At 38.0% G+C, this 27417-nt stretch overlaps 1 protein-coding gene across 1 annotated transcript in view; it reads right to left on the bottom strand.

Annotated features, from left to right (window-relative positions):
• Positions 1-8746: 8746 nt before the first annotated feature.
• rhocb (ras homolog family member Cb) overlaps positions 8747-27417 on the bottom strand; it is a 36265-nt gene continuing 17594 nt past the window's right edge. The window contains exons 2-5 of the mRNA XM_062999040.1: positions 16049-16206; positions 12816-12936; positions 11247-11377; positions 8747-9853 (exon numbers count right to left, since the gene is read on the bottom strand). Of these exons, the coding sequence (XP_062855110.1) occupies positions 9680-9853; positions 11247-11377; positions 12816-12936; positions 16049-16204 (582 nt within the window). The 5' untranslated portion in view covers positions 16205-16206 and the 3' untranslated portion in view covers positions 8747-9679. The remainder of the gene's footprint in view (positions 9854-11246; positions 11378-12815; positions 12937-16048; positions 16207-27417) is intronic.

Raw genomic sequence — 27417 nt, 5'->3', positions numbered from 1 at the left:
TTGTGCCTCAGAATAATTTACTTAACAGTATATTTCTGTAGCTATGTACATCAATCAGCCATAACATTAAAACCACCTCCTTGTTTCTACACTCACTGTCAATGTTATCAGCTCCACTTACCATATAGAAGCACTTTGTATTTCTACAATTACTGACTGTAGTCCATCTGTTTCTCTGAATGCTTTGTTAGCCCCCATTCATGCTGTTCTTCAATGGTCAGGACTCTCCCAGGACCCACTACACAGTAGGTATTGTTTGGGTGGTGGATCATTCTCAGCACTGTGTGTTGTGCTGGTATGAGTGGATAAGACACACCAATGCTGATGGGAGTTTTTAAACACCTCACTGTCACTGCTGGACTGAGAATAGTCCAACCAAAAACATCCAGCCAACAGCACCCCGTGGGCAGCGTCCTGTGACCACTGATGAAGATCTAGAAGATGACCAACTCAAACAGCAGCAATAGATGAGCGATTGTCTCTGACTTTACATCTACAAGGTGGATCAACTAAGTAAGAGTGTCTTATAGATTGGACAGCGAGTGGATAGGCATTTTAAAACTCCAGCAGCGCTACTGTCTGATCCACTCATACCAGCACAACACACACTAACACACCACCACCATGTCATTGTCACTGCAGTGCTGAGAATCATCCACCACCTTAATAATACCTGTTGCTCTGTAGTGGTCCTGGGAGAGTCCTGACCATTAAAGAAAAGCATGAAAGGGGGCTAACAAAGCATGCAGAAAAACAGATGGACTACAGTCAGTAATTGTAGAACTACTTCTATATGGTAAGTGGAGATGATAAAATGGACAGTGAGTGTAGAAACAAGGAGGTGGTTTTAATGTTATGGCTGATTGGTGTAAAAGAAGCAATGTAATTTTAAGTGCCTCATCCAACACATGCATACTTTGTTTCATTTGTCTAATTTCATTGAGATTTGATTACATTTAAATGTTGATTGCTTTGATTTGAATTTATCTCTGACCAACATATATGTAACATGCAGAGGGCTGGGTTAGAACAGCATAAACCTATGGATCCAACCTGGCTCGTCTCAACAGTTCAGGCTGATAGTGGTAGTGTTATGTTATGGAGAATGTTTTTATTAGTATTATTATTACTATTTTGTTTATGCAATTTCTCCCCTTTTTCTCCTGACTTTAGTGTATCCAATTACCCAATTTCATTATGCTTCCTCTTTACTGATGCTGATCCCTTCCCTGATTGAGGAGAGCCGAGACTGACACACGCCCTCTCCGACATGTGTTTAGGAGCCGACTGCATCTTTTCACCTGCATGAGGCGAGTTCATATGCAGATACGCCATCAGTCGTAATTGCCTCAGTTATGAGGAATCCCCGTCCGGCTATCACCCTGTATGAATAACAGCCAATCGTTGTTCATGTAGGTACCCAGTCTGCCGGATAGCAGAGCTGAGATTTGGAACAACGAGTTTGAAATGTCAGCTTGCGTGTTTTACCGCTGCGCCACCTGAGCGCCCCGGAGAATGTTTTCTTGACAACTACTGGGCCTCCTAATAACATAAAAGCAATGTTTAAATGCCACGGCCTATTCAAGTATTGTTGCTGATCATGTGCATCTTTTATCCATAGTTTACCATCTTATAATGTCTACCTCCAGCATTTTAATGTGCTGTGTCACAAAGCTCAAATAATTTCAAATTGTTTTGAAATGACTTTTTTATTAACATGAAAAATTGTTACGAGAGCTGAATCGAATAAGCTCGCTTGAGATTTGGTACTACGGGAGGTTTACAGCATGAATGTGCAATTGACAAATCAAATCAGCAGCAATTACATGATGCACTCAGCCGAAGGAGGCTTTTCCCGTTTGTCTGACTTATTGATTAATGAGACATAAACACAAAAGTAAAAATGTCAAAAGAAGACGTTATGTATCCATTATTCTCCATTCAGTTTTTCAGATGGCTCCATCAGGGACCTTCGGGCATTAAATCCACATCTGGTAAAGGTATTCTTCTCATGGATTAACTTCAGAATGCATGTTGAAGAGGGTTATTAAGAGATTCTAACATAAAACAATGTCAATCATTACACACAAAAGATTCAAACACAGCAGAAAGCATAAACCTTATATAAACTGGAAAATATGTCTCACAAAACCATGCACCCGATCATTCCAGTGCAGTTTCTGATCAGACACGGTTGGATTGAGAGGAAGAGTCTAAGGTGGCTGAAACTTTTAAGGTGCATGAAGCACTAAAACACAATAAAACATTAGAAAGTCGCACTGTGAGTAGTAAAATGGCACACCAATAAAGTTTACAGCCTGGCAGTTGTAGCCTAGTGGTTAAGGTACTGAACTAGTAATCAGAAGGTTGCCGGTTCAAGCTTCACCTCTGTCAGGTTGCACAGGCCCTTAACCCTCAGTTGCTTATACTGTATACTGTCACAACTGTAAGTTGCATTGGATGAACGCGTCTGCTAAATGCCAAAAATGTAAATGTACCAAAGCCAGTAACTAAAAGCACACATTTCAACATTACTAGAAAGATGAGTCCATTTGCTAGATGAGCACATTTACTACATTTCATTTAAACAAAAAATATTTTAAATAACCTCCTATTTACAAGGGGTGACTAAAAACTTTAATGTCAATAATAAAGTTAAGAGTAAAAACAAAAATATATATAGATTTATTATTTTAAATAGTATTTAAAATGTATTGCAATATTTCAGAGGACAGTCTACATACAGATAGAAAGGCCTTTTGTTTGCCTATGTTTTTCTTTTTTTTAAACAAAGTAAAAGGTGCACCCAGGTGGCGCAGCGGAATATTCCGCTAGCACACCAGCACTGAGTTTCTGAACTACTCGGTTCAAAACTCTGTGTTGCCACTGGTTGGCTGGGCGCCATCTAGCGGGCATAATTGGTAGTGCCTGCAGCATATACTAATTGGCCACCGTATCTGCAGGGTGGGGGCCGGACTATGTGTGGGTGGGTGGGTGTTCATACGCTGTGTAAGGACCCTGACTGGTGGAAGAGACGCCTGTGCAGAATGCAGGGGCGAGAAGAGGAGGGCTGTACACGTGTCGGAAGAGGCGTGTACAGCGACGTGCTCTGCTTGGATGCAATCTGGTATCTCCCAGCAGCGGAAGACAAAGTTGAGTGCACTAAATCGGGAGGATACAATTTAAATGAGATGTTCTCATTTATATCAATACTTCCTAAAGTTTGTATGGAATTGTATTGATTAAATTTGTTCAGAAATACTCACTTGTATTTCCCATCTGTTGACCTTTTAGAGCAAAAGTAAAGCTTAACGTAGCTCAATGAATTTAAACAATCATACTAATGTCTGATATCACAGTCAAGTTGCACTTTCAAACCTCAAACCCATTAGGGAATACTTTAACACTATTATTGAAATCAAATACTGTAGCCGGATCATTAATCAGCACCATGGAGAGCTACAGTTTTCAATTCAGCGTAATCCATGCTATTGATTTCATTATCGATTCATTGCCAAATTGTTTTTGTTGTAGATTATTTGTTTATTCCAAAAAAATAGTAGTAGTACTGTTATTATTATTATTAGTAGTAGTTTTTATATTGCTAGGAATATTATTACTAGCAGTAGTAGTTGTAGTATTGTTATCATTAGTAGTAAAAATAATAGAATGTCATTACTATTATACACCGATCAGCCATAACATAAACATAAAACCACCTCCTTGTTTCTACACTCACTGTCCATTTTATCAGCTCCACTTACCATATAGGAGCACTTTGTAGTTCTATAATTACTAACTGTAGTCCATCTGTTTCTCTGCATGCTTTGTTAGCCCCCATTCATGCTGTTCTTCAATGGTCAGGACTCTCAGGACCCTGTATTATCATTATTAATATCGGTATTATTATTTTTATTATAAGAAGAAAAAGTAGAAGTAGTAGTAGCAGTAGTATTGTTAAGACTTCGGTACACCCTAAAAAGAAGAATTATATTAAAATGTCAATTTTACATGCATAACTTACTTATATCCACATCGATAGATATTTATATACAGTATATATAAATAGTTATGTATAAATTACAATAAATAGTTCTGACCTCTGTTGTTGCCTCACAGCAAGGGCAGCTCTGTGGCACAATGTCTTTTCTGTTTGGAATTTGCAAGTTCACCATGTGCCCGCGTGGGTTTCATCTGGGTGCTCCGGTTTTCATTCCACAAACCAAAAGACATGCTGTCAAAATAATTGGAGCAACTAAAAATTCTGCCCTGGCCGGGGTGTGTCCTGCCTTTCGACCCACTAAAACAGACGTTGAACGAGTAAATAAAGCAGGGGTGCACAACATACGGCCCGGCAAAACTCTCCATCCGGCCCGCCAAATGAAGTGCTGATGCATTTTTAATTAAATGATGCTGTCATTTTAAATTCACCAGGTAATTCCATGAAATTACGACTGAAAGGTAAATTATGTACATACAAGTTAGTTCAGCGGTACCATGTGTTTGTCCAAACCAAGTACGAGTAAAAAAAGAAAAGTGGATTTCGAGCATATGAAATTTAACCCTGAATGGAAATACAAGTATTTTCTCATGTCTGGTGTGCTTGCGACCACATTAATCTCATCAATATCTCCCACTGACCAAGACATTTCTTGTAACTACCTGATTTTATGTAACTGTATTTAGGGCTGGGCGATTTTCACGATTAATTCGGTTAATCTGAATGAACGTTTTCACCCGATGTTAGAAATGTGACAATCGCGATTGTTTACATACTTTATATTTTAATAAAAATACCAACATGTCACGAGGCAGAAACTGACCAGACGCTCGCGGAATATAAACCAAGGAAAGTTTAATATTAAAAGGGCAAAAACAGTGTACAAAATCCAAAACCAGAGGATAAAAAGACAGGCAGTAAACGGAAGACAACAAGGATCATACACGGTAATCGTTAGATTCACAAATAAGGACGCAAACACGATCAGCAAAACTTTACAACGAGACACACAAACAGAAGAGTTTAAATAAGATGCACATGGAACTGAACACAGCTGAACTGAATCAAAACTCCGGAGACGGTGAGCGCGATCAGGATTGGCTGACCGGGGACATGTGATAGTCACGTGAGAGTCCGTGGGAGCATGGGAATTGTAGTCCATATTGTTAGACGCAGAATAGCTGAGCAGACTGCTTACTTGATGTCCCCTAGTGCAGATACTGATACAGACTCACTTCAGTGGTGGAAACAGTAAACAGGCTCGTGTTCCTTTTAAAAAACCTGTAAAGAACTATTTGTGGTTTTGCACTTTTCTTATGCTGCACATTATTTAAAGTGAGTTGTTTGTGAACTTTTTATATAAAGAATATAGCTAATTAAGATGTCTATTTTGTTTAAATTATTGTTAATTATTATTATATTGTTATTCTTATAAAGTTTGAGTTCCTTGAAAGGGTAATTATAGGTGGTGCTGTTACTATTTTTGCACTTCAGCAGTCTTTGCACAATCATAATCGAGAATCGATAATACATTTGAAAATAATCAAGATTTTTTTTCTTTCAATATCACCCAGCCCTAACTGTATTACCAATTCATGTGGACAGGTCTGTAAAAATGAAATTTGTGGCCCTCTGGTTTAGGTGTTTGTGTGAAATCGGCCCTTGGTAAAAAGAAGTTGTGCACCCCTGAAATAAAGGTTCTGAATTTGAGACTTTGTTCTGAGAACCGTAACAGCAGAAAAAAATGTTTTAGCAGTTATAAACATTTAAAGTAATTAATATTTTGTCTGTTGGATTTTTATTAAAAAGAAGGTATGATTGGCAATATTAATAAGGATACTACAACTAATAATAATAACAATTATAACATTTTATTAGTTGTTAATAATAACAACTAATAAAAAACAATATCTCTAAATATTTAAAAGAAGCTTTGAAAGTGATATACGGTAATCAGTGGTCAGTAATTAAGACACCCAGACTGCGGTAACGAGAATTAAGCTAAACTAATAGGTCTGTATTGCCCTCTAGAGGTGAACATGCACCACTGACCTTAATTTTGGTCACTCTAACGCAGCAGCACTTCTCTCAGTAAACTGTAATGCTGAACTGAAGACAAAGTGCAGGTGGATATAAGAGCTATTGAGGGCCCAGCCAGTCTTTATAGCTCTCTGTTTGATCTCCTTATATTCTTGTTTAATATTATTAAAATTAACCCACTGAATTTTATATCACATGAACATACTTTTTGCCTCACTTCTTACCACTAGTAAGAAGATTTTATCCTTCAGGTTTATTTTTTTTGCTGGTGATGGAAAGGAATTACTCTCTTTAATTACTCAACTTATGGCCAGCTTAATCTCTATTAGGCAGATCTGTGGTCAATATATTCTACATTTTCCTTATGACTAGAAAGTAATTAAACGTTGTTGCTCAGAACACACACACCTAAGCCATTTTTAGCAACTCCAGTTAACCTGACTGCATGTTTTTAGACCTGTGGGAGGAAACCTGAGCACCAGTAGGAAACCCACACGGACACAGGGAGAACATGCAAACTCCACACAGAAAGGACTCTGGTCACCTGGCCAAAGAATCAAACCCCGGGCATTCTTGCTGTGAGGTGACAGCTCTACCCAATAAGAAAGTTTTATACGAAAGCATCCTGTTCAGGGTTGTGGCTGGTTTGAAATCTATCCAAAAACATTTAGCACAAGACAGGAATACATCCTGGACAAGGCATTACTCACCTACACCTACATTATATCCATTGTGTTTAGCAATAAGGACGTGCAGTGTCACCATGCTGCCCCGGTGCAATAGTTAAAGCTACAGCTTAATTCGTCCTGATGTTTTGTGGTGTCCAGATATGATCAAGCACAGGCTTTTGTACTGCTCAGACATGATTTATCATAATATCCTAATCTAGAATTGAATGAATTGCACAGATGTATCAATTTTAATGAAAGAACTACTGTACGTGTTCTGCAAATATACACTGATGAGCCAAACAGTGTTCAGCTCATCCCACACATGCTCGATTGGATTGAGATCTGGGGAATTGAGGCCAGGTCAACACCTCAAACTCGTTGTTGTGCTCATCAAACCATTCCTGAAGCATTTTTGCTTTGTGGCAGGGCGCATTATCCTGCTGAAAGAGGACACAGCCATCAGGGAATACCGTTTCCATGAAAGAGTGTACATGGTCTGCAACAATGCTTAGGTAGGTGGTACGTGTCAAAGTAACATCCACATGTTTCCCAAAGCATCAAACTGCCTCTGCCGGCTTGCCTACTTAAAGTTACCATTTGAGCAAAAGACTCAACTTGTTAAGCAGCCATGGCAAGTTCATTTCACCACTTGATGTCTGATGGGTGCTTCAAGTTGAGCCACGGCTCGAAAGGTACAGAGCATAAACAGTGTTTTATGCAGGTTGGGGCTGGTTTATTTATTTATTTTGGCTTTGTAGGCAAGTATAATTGGTTTGAATTTTATTCAGGCAGCTACAGCTAACACAGGAAGCCAGTAAAGAGAGCAGCAGGTTAATGTGGATAGATTTAAACTCAGAATTTCATTTGAATTCTAAATCAGTTGCAGAGGTCTCATGATGGACAAGGAAGAATCTGCCAGAAAGAGATTGCAGTAGTGCAGCTTTAAAATGATAAGGGACACTTGACTAGTCTGAGTGGCTTGCTGAGTGGCTTTACACACACATTGCATGGTTGTATAATTGATTTACTTTATCTCAGAAATACACGTGGCAAATAAGCTAAAGCCACCAATCAGAAAGGCATCTACAAACAGTATATGGGTAATAGTATTTGGACAGACCCTATTCTTAAATTCTGGTGTTTTAGCCACACTTTTTGTTAACAAGCATAAACAATTAATTACGTAAACTAAATGGTGTGCTTCCAGCTCTGTGGTGACAGTTTGTGAAAGGTCTTTTTTCTTTTTAGCATGACTGCCCAAAGCAAGGTCGTAAAGATGAAGTTTGTCCAATTTGGTATGGAGGAGCTCCAGTGGTCTGCAGTGAGTAGCACTATCACCTTACAGCAAGTTGGTTTCTTTCCCAGATAAAGCGGTCCGGGTTCTTTCTGTGTGGAGTTTGCATGTTCTCCCTACATCTGTGTAGGTTTCCTTTCACAGTCCAAAGACATGCAGCCAGGTTAATTGTATATGCTAAAATTGCCGTAGATGTGATTGTGTGTGTTCGCCCTGTGAAGGACTGGCGACCTGTCCGGGGTGTTTCTCATCTTTCACCCAGTGAATTGTACCCACCGTGAATAGGATTAATCTGTGCTAAAACAGACAACGAATAAATGGGTTTACACACTCTTAGCCAAAATGTGAAGATAGATTTAGTTTCTAGCAACATAAGCCATGCAGGATCAGTGCAGATCAAAGGAAGGGAAATTTCTGTGGAAAAGTTAAGTGATAAATGCTTTTAATGTAATTTTCTACTTAACACTGAAGTATCCTCAGTTTGTGTCATCTTGTTTGCATGATATTACAAACGCTGCGTTTAAGTGAACCTAACTTGTATCAACACAGAAGAACAATCATGGTTGGAGTGTGTATAGGAAACACTGTGTTCAATCTCACTTCAAACAACATTTAGTCACAGCTGATTTAACCACCATAACTTAACTATCAGTCTGATAGCTCTTCTGGCTCAGAGAGCCATTGTAGAATCAAGACACGCACGCGCACACACACAGACACAGACTTGTAGAACCCAAAAACTCATCACAAACCATAACCCCATGTTTACTGTTCATGTGTACACATTGACTTTTACAGCATTGTCAAGAAATACTCTGGCATATTCCACCAATTCTACTAACTGTACGTAGTATATAAACAAACACAATGCACGATAGTTCTTACCACTCTACACACTCCTGACATGACTGTACTGTAGTTTAAATTGCTGAAGAAGTTAATGTTGGTTCTGATGGAAAGATGTCAGAATACACAGTGCATCGAATTTTGTTGTGTATGGGGCTGCACAGCCGCAGATCAGTCAGGGTGCCCATGCTGACCCCTGTCCACCGCCGAAGATGGTCATAATGTTATGCCTTATTGGTGTAGTTACTTTAATAATAAGTTCACAACCATTTTTTCTCCTAAAATATTTTAAAAGAATTTAACATCTTTTCCATGTACAAGAAAGTCGATCAGTTCTTGCTCAGGTTAATACAGACTGGATATAAGAATAAAAAATAAAAAAAAACTTTTAAAATCGGGGAAGGTGTTGGGGGGGGTTTGTTAACAGCACAGAGTAAGACAACATACCACGAGGTTTGACTGAATAATAAATGTATTCTTGAACATTTTCCAAATGCAGCAGGTTTGCCAGTCAGGTTTCAATCCAAACAAGTAAACAATACATACAGAAGCAATGTACTGAGCACAACATACTAAATCAAACTGATCGAATGTTCTCTCACACAGAAGGATATAGTGACAGAAGAAAGGAAAATCAGAGACGACAGGACAGGTGAACGTGTGTATAAAGAAAAGTTGAGGAACACAGGTGGGTTTGGTTGCTCGTTTGTCAGTCTTTCTGGTGCGTGCATGAAATGCAGAATACAGTACGGTGATGACGTTGGTTTGGTTAAGGTTTCTCCTGCGTCGGCTGTTGGCTGAACTCTATTTGTGCATGTGTTGCTGGACTCATAACAGCAGACAGCCGCTTCTCTTCTTGCGCTTGCGGACCTGCAGGGCTGCCCTGGTGGCCATCTCGAACACCTCCCTGACACCGTCTTTAGTTTTAGCAGAGCACTCCAGATAGCCAAATGCGCTGATCCTGTTAGCCATGTCTCTGCCTTCCTCGCTCTTCACCGGTTCCTGCAAAGCACACACATTCACACACGCATTCAAATCCAGACTATAAAAAACCTTCAGATTTTACATTATTTCCAGCAAACCATTCTCAATCTAGCCATTTCCAATTCCCGAATGTGAATCCACTGCCACTTTCACTACCCTCTGTTCTGATTAAGGAGAGCCGGATCACCACACATTCACCCCGACATGTGCCCCATTTGAGGCTGCTTCTTATCACATGCCACTACTTGGTTTCCACATAGAGCCGTACTGAATACGGCAAGCCATGCTATGCTCCATATGCTTTTAACGGCTCTTTAAAAGGAACGGAGCCAAAAGAGCCGGATCCCTTCAAGGAACTATAATTCCCATCACTTTAATAGACAAATAGGCAATCTATTCATTTTAATAGAGATGCTTGAGCTTTGGGTTTAATCTCACTTTAGATTTAATCTTAGTTTAGATAAAAGGAAACTAAAATGCTTTACCACTGAATATTGTAGTTTGTCAAAATCTCTATTAATGTTGCATTTATTTGGAATTTTAACACATTTTGAACACACTAGGTTTTGTTGTCTATGTATATTACTGAAGACAGGGACAGATATCCCATGAAATCACACTTTATAAACATAAAACAAAATTCTGCTGCTCGGATTCTAACTCATACAAAGAAATCTGACCACATCACCCCTGTCCTTGAGCAGCTTCAATGGCTGCCCATTAATAAGTGTATTCAATATAAAATTTTGCTTCTCACATTTAAGGCACTTCATGGTTTAGGTCCTGTTTATTTGTTGGACCTTCTCAAGTGCTACACTCCATCCCGGAATTTAAGGTCGTCAGATGCTGGTCTCCTGTAGTTCCCAGGTTCAGGCTGAGTACTATGGGCGGTCGATCTTTTAGTGTTGCTGCCCCTTCGCTCTGGAACTCTCTTCCTTCCCCTCTGCGTTCCACTTCTTCTCTCTGAATTTAAAGCTCTCCTAAAGACTTACCTTTTTTCTCAGCACTTTCTCACTTCATCTTTTGCTACTTCTGTTTGATTGTTACTTTTGTATGTAAAGCGACCTTGGGTTTTGTGAAAGGCGCTATATAAGTGTAACTTATTATTACTATTAAATAAACAATAAATTATTAACAGTCATATATAATTTTTTTCATCCACAAAACCTCACCCCACCCCCACTAAAAGCCTTAAGTATGGTGCAACTCTTTAGAGTATAAGTGTTCCTCAAACAGGACACAGCTGCATTTCCACTTCCTAAAACAAGTCTTGTAGATAGGAAGTCTTTCATAATCTAGTCTTAGTGGAAGCCATCATGTACCAGTATTAGTAGTCATCATTTTAGATATGGTACCTGCTACTGGCATGACATCATGCACGTACACACACGTATCATCTATCCGTACATACCTGTTTCATCTTGGCCAGTTCTCTGCGTGTGTGCTCATCGTTGCGCAGGTCCTTTTTATTACCCACCAGGATGATGGGAACGCTGGGACAGAAATGCTTCACCTCTGGTGTCCACTTCTCCGGAATGTTCTCTGTGTGGAAGACACAGAAACATGATTATGGAGAAAAAAAAGAAAAAAAAAAAAAAAAACACACATCTAGATGTTTTATAGCTACTTTGTTATTGACTGTAGATTATTTTGTTGATGTGCTTCAAACTTTGTCAAATGTGAAACATGTCCACGTGTCATCATGCCTTTAGTCTGTGTACAAAACTATTTAAAGATGTCAACAATTAACCAATAACTGAAAACTTATAACTGATTCTAGTTGAGAGCAGAGCTTAAGATCTCTACAGTGCCAATTTTGAACACACCCACACTCACCTTCAGCACATATACACCAGCTTTGCTTACAGACATTTTCAAAGACTTTAATCAGAACAAAAACGCTTGATGCATTTATATGATCAAAATTATAAACAGTGGCACTATTACACTTTGACTCCATTCTGACACACACTGGCTGCATCGTTTGTAATTAATATGATTTAGTCTGCCTCTTTGAACATGTGGCTCTGTGTGTATTGTTTTATTGTTTAGTCTTTTTTTCTTCTGTTGCACATTCAGTAATGTGGATATTCAGAATAGTGCTCCAGTATAAAGGTAAACTTCTTCTTATCATCTTATAATTACTACACCATCATTGTTTGGACAATCTGACTGCACCTCAATTCATGAATAGTTTAATTAGCACTTGTAGTGAACTGTTCACTACTGACTATTTAAAATCCACATTTTAAATGACCAAAACAAGTTCATCTTACTCCTCCACATCGCTGCGGCGTTTGCCACATTATGCAGTTTTTTTAAATCAATAAAGCATGTATGAAGCTTAGTGATGTGTTTTATATTTTGATGGGATTCTAAGTGCCAATGTCTTTTAATCAATAACCAAAAAGCAGAGTTTGCACCCCTAATTCTAATATCAAGACCAGAGCTAGTTCAGCAAAAAGGTCAGTTGCAAGCTGTCCATTACATATTTTGGGACATGAGACAAAATATTCTAATCATTCTCAAGAAATAATGTAACACACATCAAAAAGTGCAGGGTTTTATATAAGCTACTACAAACAGTGATAGATCAATGGTTCTAATGCAGAATAGCTTCAAATATTATGATCTAAATGCATAATAGTTGCATATATTAATTTATTTAAATGCACAATTGTTTTCTAATTCATTTTTCTTATATTCTAATTCAAAATAGTGGTATATCATTTAAACATCATAATGTGTGAATTTTATAATTATAGTGATTTAACTGAATATTAACTGAATGTGGTATAAACACAGGCTGTATTGAACTGAATCAGCCATGCTGTTTCAAATTCTGCCAGATTGTTGGTTATTACATTTAAAAAAATAATGTTTACAAATGTCATCACTGTTATTCACTTAAAGCAAATGCCTACAGAAAAGCATTAAACAAAAAGAATGGTTTATTGTGTAGTTTATTAGTATGACGTACCTAAACTGTCAGGACTGTCTATGGAGAAACACATAAGAATGACGTCTGTGTCTGGATAGGACAATGGCCTCAACCTGTCATAGTCCTCCTGTCCTGCTGTATCCCATAATGCCAACTCAACCTGAAAAAGAGAGACAAAGAGAGGGAGACAGTCAACATTTTATATAAATTGGAATATTTACCTCCTGTGGAATTGGTATCAGTGGCAATGTTGTTCTACATGGTAAGACTAAACAGCAGTTCTGCTGAAACAAGGCTTTACTTTAATGAATTTTTAATCAGCTGCAACAATTAGTTCTCAAGCTGTTTAAACGCAGTACATGTGATGAAAAATTGTGTTAATTAAAAAATTCTTTTACACATGGAGGTCTGTGTTGTGCAAGTGAAAGTCTGTGGACCGTGGTTCAGCCAGCTGCTGTGATGTGTACATTAAGGTTTTACCGTAATCACCAAGAGGTGCTAGGAACATACCTGTAGTAGTATTAGGCACTATTAGACTTTTACTTGAACTGTAAAACTAGTGTATGTAACATCATAAACAATAGTTGTACAGTTTACTCACTGTTATACATATAGCTTAAATGAACTACAAACTACAATAAAGCTGATCAGTCAAAACATTGGAAATCTTTTTTTAATCTATTTAACAAATCAGAGATTCTTATTTTAACTGCATTTTATTATTTTATTTATTTTATTATTTTTTTTTAAATGGGGTTTGTGTGTGCATATTTGTATGCATGTATCAGGATGAGAACAGTGGGTTAGATGTTCGCATTCTGGCATGTGCTCTCAGATCAGCTGTGTGAGAAAGCACTGAAGCATGATGACGCTGTGTACTGAATGTACGCCAGCAGCCGGAACCCCGACCAAGTGCCCGACAATCTGCTGCTTGTATATAGTGCCTCAGACAAAGAACAAACAATCTTGTCTGCTTTGTGTTTCTAACAAAGCCACATGAAGATAAAACTAAAGGAAAATGTCAAGCATGTGTGTAATCTGATTTCCAAAGTAAAGATTTACTCAGATCCAACACCTTACCAAATTAAGTCTTGTTTATTTTACTGCCATGAAACTGTTTCCAACAATGACTTAAACATCATTTAAGCTGTTCAACAAAAGGCCTTGCTAGATAAAACGTTACTTCAGAATACCTTAAAATCCCCAGGAACACACTTCCTTCCTTTCGGCATTCCACTCCTCTGAGTGCAGCCATCGTTTATCATGACACTTATTTTCAGTTTCAGTAATTAAACAAGTTTCAAGTTTGCTGGTCATAGCATGCCCCTAACAACCCTAAACTAAGACTGTGCGAGAAATCCATACACATATACAAATTATTTTAACCCTGTTGTTGCACATTTCAGCTCTGCATCTGAAGGAATTCAGGATTGGATATCTATAGTCAACAGCCTAAAAGCTTTAAATGTTTACCATTTTAACCAGCCCAAAACACAAGATTTAAACTGTAAAGCTTTTCAAACATTAACATTACAATCTAGCTAAACAGTAAGGCCCTACCTAATTCACGGCCATGCACTGACAAGTGCACATCCCAATGTCTAGGTTCTTCCCCGACCTAAGACATAGCTGTGCTATCGGCTGACCTGACAACTACACGGATATAACTGGCTGAGTTTCGAACCCTGGATTTTAGCATTAGTGGGCATATTTTACGGCTGCACCACCAATACCTTAAATAAAACAAATTAGTTATTTTACTGTAATTCAAAATGCCATCACTTTAGGTAATCCAGGTTTAATAATCATAAATTTCACTGAGGAGTAATTAGGTGCATGTGTGAATGCAACAGTAGTTAAATCACTTATACTGTTTATTTGAAACAGAAATGAATTAGAAAAAAGTCAAAAAAGGGTTGCAACAGTACAACAATTTATTTTATGTTGCAACTAATTAACTTTTTTTTTTTTTTAAGAAAAAATTCCCAACTTCTTAGAATTGGGTTTGTACATTCTAATATTGTATAATTTGCAATGGTTTTTTTGTAAATTTTTTATACAAAACATATCATCAACTGTCCGAGCTGCCTGTCAACAGCTCTGACATAAAAGTTTATTTGCTCAGTATGCATGCTTTCAGCTTTTATCCAAAGCAACTTATAGTATACAGTCCAAGCAATTAAGGGTTAAGGGCCTTGCTCAAGGGTCCAAAAGTGGCAACCTGGCAGTGGTGGGGTTTAAACCAGCAACCTTCTGCTTACCATTCCAGTACCTCAACCGCTAGGCTACAACTGCCCCTTTTGCTATTTGCATGGGTGGAGAGATAATATGTTTTAGAAGTGATGGATTTTCTGATCCAAATCCCAAAATTCAAATACAATTACAGCCACTGACAATAGCATGGCCCCCTGAGGACTATCCATTTTGGAAATAATCGTGGATCATCCACAGTCCATTCACTTCGAGTGGATTTCGGAGGGGCTTTTAAAATCATGGCCACTGTACATTCTCCATTAGCGCAACATTGAATCTCTTAACCAGATTTGTTCAGCTGTGCATAGGTGCCGTTTTTGAAGCACAATGACATTCATCTGATGGCTTCTAAGAATGTGGCCTATTGAGAGAGACTGTCCTTGGTCGGCACAAGTAAAGTGGAGAGGAGGCATTACCTCCCTCATTCTACTTTCCCGTCAGTTATTAACTTTGCCATTTACACGCTACTACAGCGAGAACATAACAAATTTTAAAAAATGTCCTTGAAAGATGTACAATTTTCTTTGTTTATATGTACATATAATTAAAAATTGTGCATGAATTTCAAAATTTCTTATCTTTTAAAATAGGTAAACAATGGCTGCAGATATTTAAAGCAGTTTCTAATCAATAGATCAAATTCACGTCATCTGAGCATGTACATCAATGCAAAGAAGACTCCAAAAAAACAACGTCCTTACTTGCCTTTAGTAATAGTATAATTATGCATAGATATAAATGGACACATTTTAGAAAAAAGTTCTGATATTTATGTACAAAGGCTTGATAGGCATTGATCGTCAATGCCCACTGCTGGCAAGCTGTAGTGCTGTCTGACTACAAACTAAGTGTTTTTATTTTAGACATAATGTTACATAATGTATTGTGGTGATTTCTCAACACACCAAACACAACAAATTCGGTAGTGTTAGGTATACACGAAGGTAAGCACTTCTTGTGGCCCCTGATTTTACCCTTTAATGTGTGGTCTATTTTTTTTTTTTTTTGTTCTCACTTACCTGTTTGCCATCCACTTCAATGTCAGCAATGTAGTTCTCAAACACAGTTGGAACGTAGACCTCTGGGAACTGGTCTTTACTGAAGACGATGAGGAGACATGTCTTCCCACATGCACCATCTCCCACGATCACCAGCTTCTTCCGAATAGCCGCCATGACTGCAGGAGAAAGGACAAGGTTTAAATAAGTGACATGTCACAGTTCAAATGTTGTCAGTTATTGACTCACTGGTGTTGGTTGCGCAAGGTGTGACTCCAGAAAGTCAAATAACATGGAACACAGTTAGAATAAATTCTGCATAATGACCTACTGCTTCTTCTAGCTTAATCTCACTGTGAAATTACCTCAGGGCAATTTAAAGGGTAACTTTAAAAAGTGAGAAATTGAAACAGCATGGGATAGGTGGGCCTACACTCACTTGCCCTACAAAAGGGAAGTAACAAAGATAGCATGTCGCAATGGTGCTCCGCCCTTTTCCTGCAGTGAGAACAAGGAAAACAAGGACATTTAACATGATGGCCTGAAAACGTCTCAAGCAGAACAGCACAGGAACTCGCACACACACCCTTAAATAGATCCAAGCAAGTTTTAGAGAGATACAAACACTCAGGCACTAAGGACATTGCAGTCACCTACTTACGGACACAACTGAGGGCAGTCGTAGCCTAGCGGTTAAGGTACTGGACTAGTAACCAAAAGGTTGCCGGTTCAAGCCCCACCACTGCCAGGTTGCTCCTCAATTGCTCAGACTGTATACTTTCACAATACTGTAAGTTGCTTTGGATAAAAGCGTCTGCTAAATGCCGTAAATGTAAAGGTAAAGATCTGATAGAGTGCAAGCAACTTGGGGTTATTATTGCTAATTGTTTCTCATTTTAGAGCTTCAGTAACTACAGGGTGGGCCATTTATATGGATACACCTAAATAAAATGGGAATGGTTGGTGATATTAACTTCCTGTTTGTGGCACATTAGTATATGGGAGGGGGGAAACTTTTCAAGATGGGTGGTGACCATGGTGGCCATTTTGAAGTCGGCCATTTTGGATCCAACTTTAGTTTTTTCAATGGGAAGAGGGTCATGTGACACATCAAACTTATTGAGAATTTCACAAGAAAAACAATGGTGTGCTTGGTTTTAACGTAAATTTATTCTTTCATGAGTTATTTACAAGCTTCTCTTTGTTTACAGCCATTGACATGTCGCAGAGGTTAACACGTGAGGAGCGGATAGAAATTGTGTTGATGTCTGGTGAACGCAGTACCCGGGTCATTGCAGCAGATTTCAATGCAAGACACCCTACGAGACCACCCATCTCCCATGCTACAGTTAGCAAACTGCTTGCCAAGTTTCGTGAAACTGGTTCAGTGTTGGATTTGCCAAAATGTGGACGCATGAAAACTGTCACTAATGAAGAAACATCAGTGGCTGTCCTAGCTTCATTCAGCAAGAGCCCACAGCGTAGCACTCGCCGCATGTCACTGGAGAGTGGCATCAGTCGAACATCCCTTCGGCGGATATTAGCTACTCACAAATGGCAACCTTACAAACTCCAGCTGCTGCAGCATCTCAATGAGGATGACCCAGATCGGCGCACTGAATTTGCAGAATGGGCAAAACAAAAATTGGAACAGGACCCTCAGTTTACACAGAACATTTTGTTCAGTGATGAGGCAAACTTTTATGTGAATGGTGAAGTTAACAAACAAAACCACCGCTATTGGTCTGACACTAACCCACATTGGATAGATCCCTGCAAGACTGTTGGAACACAAAAATTGATGGTATGGTGTGGTATATGGGGTACAAAGATAGTGGGGCCATTCTTTATCAATGGAAACCTCAAGGCCACTGGATATTTGAAATTGCTACATGATGATGTGTTTCCCTCTTTATGCACTGAAGCTGGCACGTTCCCTGAGTTTTTCCAGCAAGATGGTGCACCACCACATTATGGGTGTCAGGTCCGAGCATTCCTAGATGAACAGTTTCCTGGAAAGTGGATTGGTCGTCGTGGGCCAGTTGAATGGCCCCCAAGGTCTCCCGATCTGACCCCCTTAGACTTTTATCTTTGGTGTCATCTGAAGGCAATTGTCTATGCTGTGAAGATACGAGATGTGCAGCACCTGAAACTACGGATACTGGAAGCCTGTGCTAGCATTTCTTCTGCGGTGTTGCTATCAGTGTGTGAAGAGTGGGAGAAGAGGGTTGCATTGACAATCCAACACAATGGGCAGCACTTTGAACACATTTTATAAGTGGTCAGAAACTTGTAAATAACTCATGAAAGAATAAAGTTACGTTAAAACCAAGCACACCATTGTTTTTCTTGTGAAATTCTCAATAAGTTTGATGTGTCACATGACCCTCTTCCCATTGAAAAAAGTAAAGTTGGATCCAAAATGGCCGACTTCAAAATGGCCGCCATGGTCACCACCCATCTTGAAAAGTTTCCCCAGCCAATCCAACGTCATGTTGAAAGTGAGGCCCAAGACCCATGTCTAAATCACACGGTGTGAAAGATCAACAGTGGCAAGTAAACAGCCTTTCCTCTGCGGAACTATTTCTAATTTAACATTAACAGTGATTAAAAAGGTAATATGTATGCACTATAAATCTACCGTTCAAATGTCTCACAGTTATCCAGATGAAGCACCTATTTCTTACCCATAGGATTGTTGGTTTATTATGCATCCCAACATTTTTTAAATTGGGGTTTGTGTGTGTGCCCTTAACAATACAATAAAAGCTAGTTTAAAAGAAAAAAATGGTAATTTTGCTAATATTTCTTGTTTGTATGGTTCCCTACCCTCATTCAAACCATTCATTTACTGTGCAGTTAAAATATATGAGAATATAGTAATACTGATGCCAAACTGTTCAGTTATGATGCAAATAGGGTGTCACTTAAAATTAATGTCCACACTGATAATAATTACTTTAGTAATTCTCTAGTTTAATAGAGCTATAATAATAGTTACAATAGTAGCAATAATAATAGGTATAATAATAACCTACTATAATTATTATTAAATGTCTTTTTAATAAACAATAATCTAATTAAATCAAACAAAGAAAAGAACATAGGGTACTTAATCTTAGCACTGATACACGGGGTAAAACTCAGAAGAGTTGTAGCAGTAGCCACAGTTAGTTGGACCTTATAAAGCGGATGTTAGGTTTAATCACTTGCTAAACACATCAGTGATGATGTGTGAGTAATTCCCTGCAGGGAGTAATTCTCTTCATGGTCTGCATGAGTTTCTCCAGTACACAGCAATAAGAGGGGCTCTGCAGTCCAACTGCATACAAACCAAAGCTCAGTACCAAACAGTAAAGAACTCCCACATGAGGACTGTAGTCACGGAGTAGGAACTGTGGGATGCTTTTCTGACGGCCTGCCAAAGGTCAAATAAGATCTATAGCCGCCACCCACAGAATACACACACGCACACACACAGACTCAGTTGTTTAATTCTTTTTCATGAATCAGGAAACCAATCCTTATGAACCAGCCCGTGGTCTTCAGTTAACAAGTGAAGCATAATGTAATCAGGTCTGAGTGTTTCCCATCGCAGTGCATAAACATAACTCAAAACATAAGTAAAATCATTCTATATCTATAAACAGCACAAAGATATTCACATGATTCTAAGCAACGCAAGATGTACATGTTAGTAATGTAAGCTATTTCTTTTATGTTCTATAGCTCAACACATTTTAATTAATAATTAAGATCTACAATGATTTTTTAAGCTTTTTTTTGCTGGCTTGTCTATTTCCTTTTCATTGTAAAGACTGATTGTACTTTTTAATAGCCCAATTAAATCCTACCAGCAAAATATAAAACATATTGTTTCATTATTTTTGAGACATTACCATTAGTATTGTTTTAATATTTCTATTTAATATGTAATGTACTTATTGAGTTTTTTGCATTGTATAATTCATTCCATGATTAAAATTGATATATTTATTGAAAGAATTGCCTGTTTTTCACAACACTGATTTTAACTCATCTGATTTTTTTGTTTGTTGTTCTTCAAAATGTTATATTTGTGATATTCACCGCAGGAATCTGTGTTTTGTGCTTGTTTTATTGGTCTTGTATTATATGAATGCTTTCTGTCTTATATTATTAAGGATTTTGAGGACTATTTTTGAATTATTTATGATGAGGATTGCTTAAGAAAGCATGGCTCATAACTGCTGCAATTACAACCTCTGCTGTAAGATTGACGAAGTTTGCGCAATAAGACAAGAGATAATGGAGATCAGTGCGTGACTCTCTGTGCACAATATGGTTCTCCATATGAACCTGCCTGTGCAGGTGAAAAAAAGCAGTCAGCTAATGAACACATGTTGGAAGGATCATGTGTTAGTTAAAGCCCTTCTCAGTCAGAGGTGGAGATCAGCAGCAGTAGTAAAGGCAGCAATACAGATGGTAACTGATTACAACCAGATTGGGAGGGGAAAAAAACTGTCTGACATAATAACATTTTTCCTGGATAAAGTGGTTTCTCTCTGTACACATTCCTATTATCTTGACATTTCAGAGCATATGGTAACGTTTTTGTAACACAGTAGTAACACAAAATGGACTAACAGCCAATCTGAAATTTGCAAGAAAGAGAAACTCTGAAGAAGGACTTAAAGCAGGTCGCAGCACTGTGTATGTGTGGTCTCACTGATGGTGTCCCAGTTTCACACTGTATATTCATCACGCATATTCACATTTATCACACTGTCACTTTCATAACAGCAAGTCTTCAATTACACCCAGCTCGGCTTACAACATGCCGGTGACTTTTCAACCATCAGCTGAGGTTTATTGCATATTAGACACAAATGCTGCTCATTTGTAATTACGAATAGGAAATAAACAGCTCATAAAGCTAGCAAGCAGCCTCTCAGCTTCACCTTGCTTTCTACTCCAGTAGGCTGATGATAAAAATATCAAAAGGTGGCCCAATGCTTTTAACCTCTCATGTTAACTGCAGAATAACCGTGCTGTCGTTAAAAAAAAGAAAAGAAAAAAAAAAGTGGTGGGTTGTCTGCGTGACTGTCGGGTCTGTAGTAAGTAACCTGACACATTTACTAGTAATTGTGCACTGATTTTCCCCAGAGACTCCTAAAATGTGTGGAAAGCCTTTCCAGAGAAATGGAGACAACTCCAAAATAGATGAGATTTTTTTGAAGAATAGTTTTAAAAATCAATCAATAAGCGCATATACTTTGCTTTATAAAAAGAACAAGAGAACAAGTCAAATCACTAATTCAAGTTTTCAAGTGTTCAACTACTAACTACAATCATATCATGTATGTTTTTTCTATGATTTGTAAACCACTGGGTTTAAACCATGGCTAATATATTAATGGTAGTAACAGCTGCTACCACACAGTTACAAGTCTAACAAGATAATTATTTTGGTTTTGGTCCAGTGCTAGCGTTTGATTATATGGGATTTTTCACGTGTGTTTTTACCAGCAGGACAAGCTCATAATTCCAGTTCGGTTACTTTTTGAAAAGCTCAAGTGTTTTTCCTCTCTCAAGTTGAAACACAAGCAACGTTGAACAGGAGGAAGGAATGAGCTCACTTCCTGTGTGGAATACTCCCTTCCTGTACACAACCAAAGAACTGAGGATAAACGATACCTAGCACACAGAAACTAAAAAGACTACACAGAAACTAATGTATTACTATATTGTGACATGGCTGGCTATGTAAAAAATGATAAAATATGATATAAACAATATAATTAGAATTAAATATTATATGGCTATTTAAATATTATATATGATTTGGAAAACTTCTATAGACATTGCTCTTTCACCAGCTGCCACACCCACACAGAACCCTGCTTGTATTTAGTGTACATGCAGTGTATGTTTTTGTTGTATGTGGTTGGACAGGAAATGATGTTTGGACAAAAAGCACAAAGGAACAGTGAAAGATTGGTGGCTGGGGCTGTACTAAAGAAAACATTCTGTCAGGATAAAAATAAGTCCATTTATTAAGCGTAAAAAAAATGAAAACAGTAATTAAAAAGACAAAAAGTTCATTGCAAATTCCCATAGAATACTAAAAAGCACAATTGTGATTATATGGTTAAATGTCACACAGGCAAATCAGGACACTCGAATATCCAACAATTAGGCAAGAAAACATCAATGTCAACAAATGTGACTAAAAATGGCTTCTCTTCATTTCATTTAATTTCACTTTTATTGCCTTGTCACATTAACACAGGTGTGAAAGGTGAGTGAAAATCTTACACATTAAATACAAAACACACAGTTGCTTATGTAAATCTTACATAAAACTAGCACCGTCTGTTCAATATATACATGTAAAGCTATGAATGTACAGATATACAGCATTAAAGTATAATCTACTGTGAGTCTGTTAATGTGAATGTTTCAAGTATTATTCCGGCATATAATGTTTCAATTTAGAATTATAATAATTTTATAATGTCCAGATGTGCAGGTATTGTACAGAATGAGTTATGTGTATCAAGTCAAGTCAAATGTATTTATATAGCGCTTTTTACCATGAACATTGTCTCAAATCAACTTTACAGAATCCAGGACCAACAGACCAAAAACCCCTTAGTTAGTGCATAAAAAAGATTACAATGGAACTATCTATCTATCTATCTATCTATCTATCTATCTATCTATCTATCTATCTATCTATCTATCTATCTATCTATCTATCTATCTATCTATCTATCTATCTATCTATCTATCTATCTATCTACGAACCCCTACCTACCTACCTACGCACCCCTACCTACCTACCTACGCACCCCTACCTACCTACGCAACCCTACCGACCGCCCACCCACCTACCTACCTAACTACCAACCTACCTTTTAACTACCCACGCACCCCTACCGACCCCCCCACGCACCCACCCACCTACCTACCTAACTACCGACCCCCCCAACGCACCCACCCACCTACCTACCTACCTAACTAACTACCAACCTACCTACCTACCTTTTAATGCAGTGTTTACTCTTGTAAGTTACATTCATGGCAGGAAAGGTTTATGTGGGTGCTTTATATTCGTTAGGTAGTATCTGATATGTGTATTCCTAATTTAGTGATTGTAATGAAGTTCAAACGTTTTTCTGCTTTATTACAATGGAATTAAACAAAAATATTAAGTATATCAATTAAAGATAGATGGATAGATGGATAGATAGATGGATAGATTGACAGATAGACATATAGAGACCGGAAGGAAGGAAGGAAGGATGGAAGGATGGATGGATGGATAGATACACAGATAGATAGATAGATAGATAGACAGATAGATAGACAGACAGAAAGATAGAAAGATAGACAGACAGATACTTTATTTATCCCAAGGGAAATTATTGAAATTCAATCATTAAATCATTACCTAATTCTTTCAATCACATTATGTTAGTAACATAGTTGAGATCTGGCATGTTTGAAACCAACCTGAACTCACATAATAAGAAGTTGCAAGTCGGACAGCTGTGCACACTTCATGTGATGTTAAATTAGTTGGTATTGGTGTGGGTTATTATTTCTATATTTACACTTATAAGTTACATACATAGCAAGATAGGTTAGAGTTCTTTTGATATTTTAGGGCATTTGGTTTTTACAGGAGTATCTGGTGTGGATTAAGCCATAGCTATGAAGACTACTCTCAGGCCCATGGTGTCATGGCTGGGTGTGTAGGCTTCTGGACAGGGCTGGCTAACAGTACATTTAACACAAGAACAGTTTTCTGGTCTCACCCTGTGAAGCAAAACACAATTCCTGATCCTGGGAGTAGTGCTTGGCAGTGTGATCGTGCTAGTGCTTCCACATGGAAAATAACAGAAGGGCTGGCTTCTTCCAAAACACCCAGACTTACAGCCTGCAGCCAAAAAAAACCTAGAAATCTCAATGACTCAACCAGAGAGTCTCCTCAGAGAATTAGACAATGATTGAAAGATCCAAAAAAAGCAATAAGGAACGAGTAAGAAAGTGGAAATTTCCTCAATGCAGATAAGAATTTGTTTAGGACCTAAATATAGAAAATAAAAGGGCCTTTAATTTTATTCAAGAGGAAATTTGATATCCACTAAAGATTATGGGGTAGTGAAGCAAAGGTAGTTTTCAGGTTATTAGGTCAGACACAGCTTATTTCAAGGGCTGCAGAGGAGGATAAATGCCACTTCAGTGAGCTTACATATATTCTGATTACTGCTCTAGTGCTTGTGCTAATCCTGCTCTAACTAGCTGCTTCTTTTCACCTGCCAGTGGCAGATTCTTACAAAGAGCTGTAGTGCATATGGACAGTCCCACCACACACACAGACCCCTCAACAATCCAGCAAAAGGTGTACTTTTATTGTACCTCCTTCACTCAGAACAGCCAGATTGTGCCTGTTAGACACCAACCAGGCCTACAATACTGCTGAGGTTCAAACTCAAGAAACTGAGCTTTCAGCTGTGGTTGGCATTTCTATAGTTTTTAAAGGAACAAAAAAAAGTCCTTGGTGATAATTTAGCTTGTGTTTAAAGGAGAATGGGTCGGTCTCAAGAACACCATACAAACAATGCATAGAGGTTGGAGCATCATAATTATGGGACTGCTTTTACACAGCACAATCGTTAAGGAAAATACAAAACAAAAAAAAAATATTATCACCAGCCATGAAACTAAACTTGGAAAGAAAATGAAACTTCTACCAAGACAACATCCTCAAACATCGTATGGCCTTGCCAATGTCATGAATTTAGAATGTCCAATTTAAAATGGACCCTGATAACCATGCAATCAAAATGATTTACTGAGCAATAACCTATGGGTGTGTTTGAAAAGCTTGGGAGCTCTCTACATAGACAGCATTTTACGTCATCCTACGTGTGCTCCCGAAAATGAGGCTGTTCAAAATCCTAGATGTTTTACTAAGCTGTCTAGTTAGTAGAGATGGACCGATCTGGTTTTTTGGCATCGATTGTGATCTCCGATCTCCTTTCAGGGCAATCGGTCGATAGTCGATTTCGATCGGGTTGGGGGGGGTTTGGGGGGAGCAACATGCAATTTTTAGCGCAAAATCAGCAGTAAATAATAAAGTAACCAAACAATTATTTTTTTCACCCACAGGAGATATATTTTATTAGTCTAACTGACCACACACACACACGCAGGTTTAATGTTATCCAGTTTAGTCTGAAAAAAACTTAAGAGCCTCACAGTGAAGATAAACCGAAAGCAACAGCGTGTGTTTCTTTAAAAAAACACTTTGTTCAGTGTCGCTTTAAATGATTCTGATTACTGTTATTGATTGGCTCTGTAACGTTTCTGTTCTCATTTACATCAAAAGCAAGAACCACTTATGATTTACCAAACTGAACACGAGTTTGAATAATGTGCTGATAGAATCGACTCAGATGTGACCGGGTTGTATTATCTTTTTAAAGTAAATATTTCAATCAGCAAAATTGCATCGTATGTATGATGCACAACGTTAATGATGTTATTTTAGGTCATGAAGAGCTTTCATGATGGTTTCTGTGTGATGGTTGATGAACGGTGACGTGATGGTTCGTGTTTTGTAGCTCAAAGTCTGCATCAATTCACTGAGCTGTTAAGCTTAACATGATCTTTATATATCACGTGATCGGATAGGCTACATTTGGGAAATATCGTCCGATCGTCGATAGCATATTTTGATTAAAAATCGTCCGATATCGATTTAAAGTCGATCGATCGTCCCATCTCTACTAGTTAGGTATCTTAAAATGTCAATGTTATTTTGACTCAAGAACGAGTGAGCATCAGAAGCGTCCTTAGTGATCAAGGCAATCCCAGCATTCAGTGCGGCAGCTCTTCTCTCACAGAAAAATAAAAAAAAAACATGGCTGCTGGTGCGGAGATACGAATGGAGTTATTTTTAAACGTAAATAAATGACTATTGATTTTTAACTTGTATAAACTTGTACAAGTGTTTTTATTTGCAAGTTCGGGCTTGTCAGCGAATTTAACCGTTTTCGGTACACGAAGGGAGATGTTAGTTGAAATGCTAGCACGCCGTGCCACCCCATCCCATTGGTTTGAATGGCAAGATGCTAAATGTAGTGCATTCGAATAATCTGACTTAAGTCATTGACTTATTAGAATCCTCTCTACTGAGGCAGCTTCCTATGTAGGCAATAAGACAGCAAGGCAGCTCCCTAGGTTTTCGAACACACCCTATATATTCAATACAGAGAAGCAATTCCAGTAAGCTAATGTTTCTGATTAGCTTAGGTAATGACTGAGTTCATCAGGTCAACCAAAAAAAAGTTTGTCTCTCCAGGGGATAAGAAGACAATAGCATTACCATTGTCAGAATCAAGTCTGCAACCAAAAAGAAATATAAGTGCACTTTCTAAGGCTTAACTTTCCATGCTGATTAAATCAAAGCCCTTGTAGGAAGCCACTAAGTAAGTGTTGAACTACACAATACATTAAACTGCATGAAATTCAATAAAAAATGTAAACAAAAGCCTTTTGGAAGAGAAACAAGACTGTCCCTACTGCTGCGTTAGGTTTCTTAGGAGACTCTTTTAGTATAGTATAGGAGAACGCTATGTACATATGTAATCATCCAGTAAAATTACCATTTCCTTTAGTATGACGTGTAAAAAACTCAATTAGCTGATTATTAAAATATGCTAAACTATGCCATCTTATTCAAATTTGAGTAAACAATGAAATATGGTCCACTGATTTTTTTACTAACCTGAGGCAAAATAGCATCAAGTATTAAATTCAGTTAACCATAAAACTTTCACATTCTAAACAAACCCAAGCTTAATTTTTCATTTCAGAATAACCATCCATCATTATAAAGGTTCTTAAAAGACTATTTTCTTAGATTGAAAACCTACAATACAGCCTGGAAGCTGCTTCTTAGGCTAAAGCAGATAAGTGGCATCTATCCAATTGCAAAGTTGTAAAATGACGCCTTGGTGAAGTCACCTGTTTTGGTTGTCATAAAGGTCAAATTCCAGAAAGATTTTTGGCCACATCACATTACTGATATCTGCTCACATTTCTGTGAAACTGCAGTGAACTAGTTTTTAAAAAAGAAAATCAGCTCAACTTAAAAACAAAAATAACACACGCCCAAAGTGTTGAGCTTGTCTGGAAAGCTCCTCCCTATACTGTGTTCTGCCATGACTATGAGCACACAAAACCCAATAATTACCACTTTGTACTTTAAGCAGGCACCAAAACGAGTACAAGCTAAATGATCTGCTTACTCCACTGTCAGGCTGGAACAACAGCTAAATACAATGCAAAACAAAAACTGGTACATGGGTATAAATGTATTTGATTGATTTGGTCTT

This window comes from Trichomycterus rosablanca, chromosome 7, assembly GCF_030014385.1.
Source record: "Trichomycterus rosablanca isolate fTriRos1 chromosome 7, fTriRos1.hap1, whole genome shotgun sequence".
Lineage (NCBI taxonomy): Eukaryota > Metazoa > Chordata > Actinopteri > Siluriformes > Trichomycteridae > Trichomycterus > Trichomycterus rosablanca.
The sequence above is the reverse complement of the archived record's forward strand: the minus strand, read 5'-3'. Positions and strand labels throughout refer to the sequence as shown.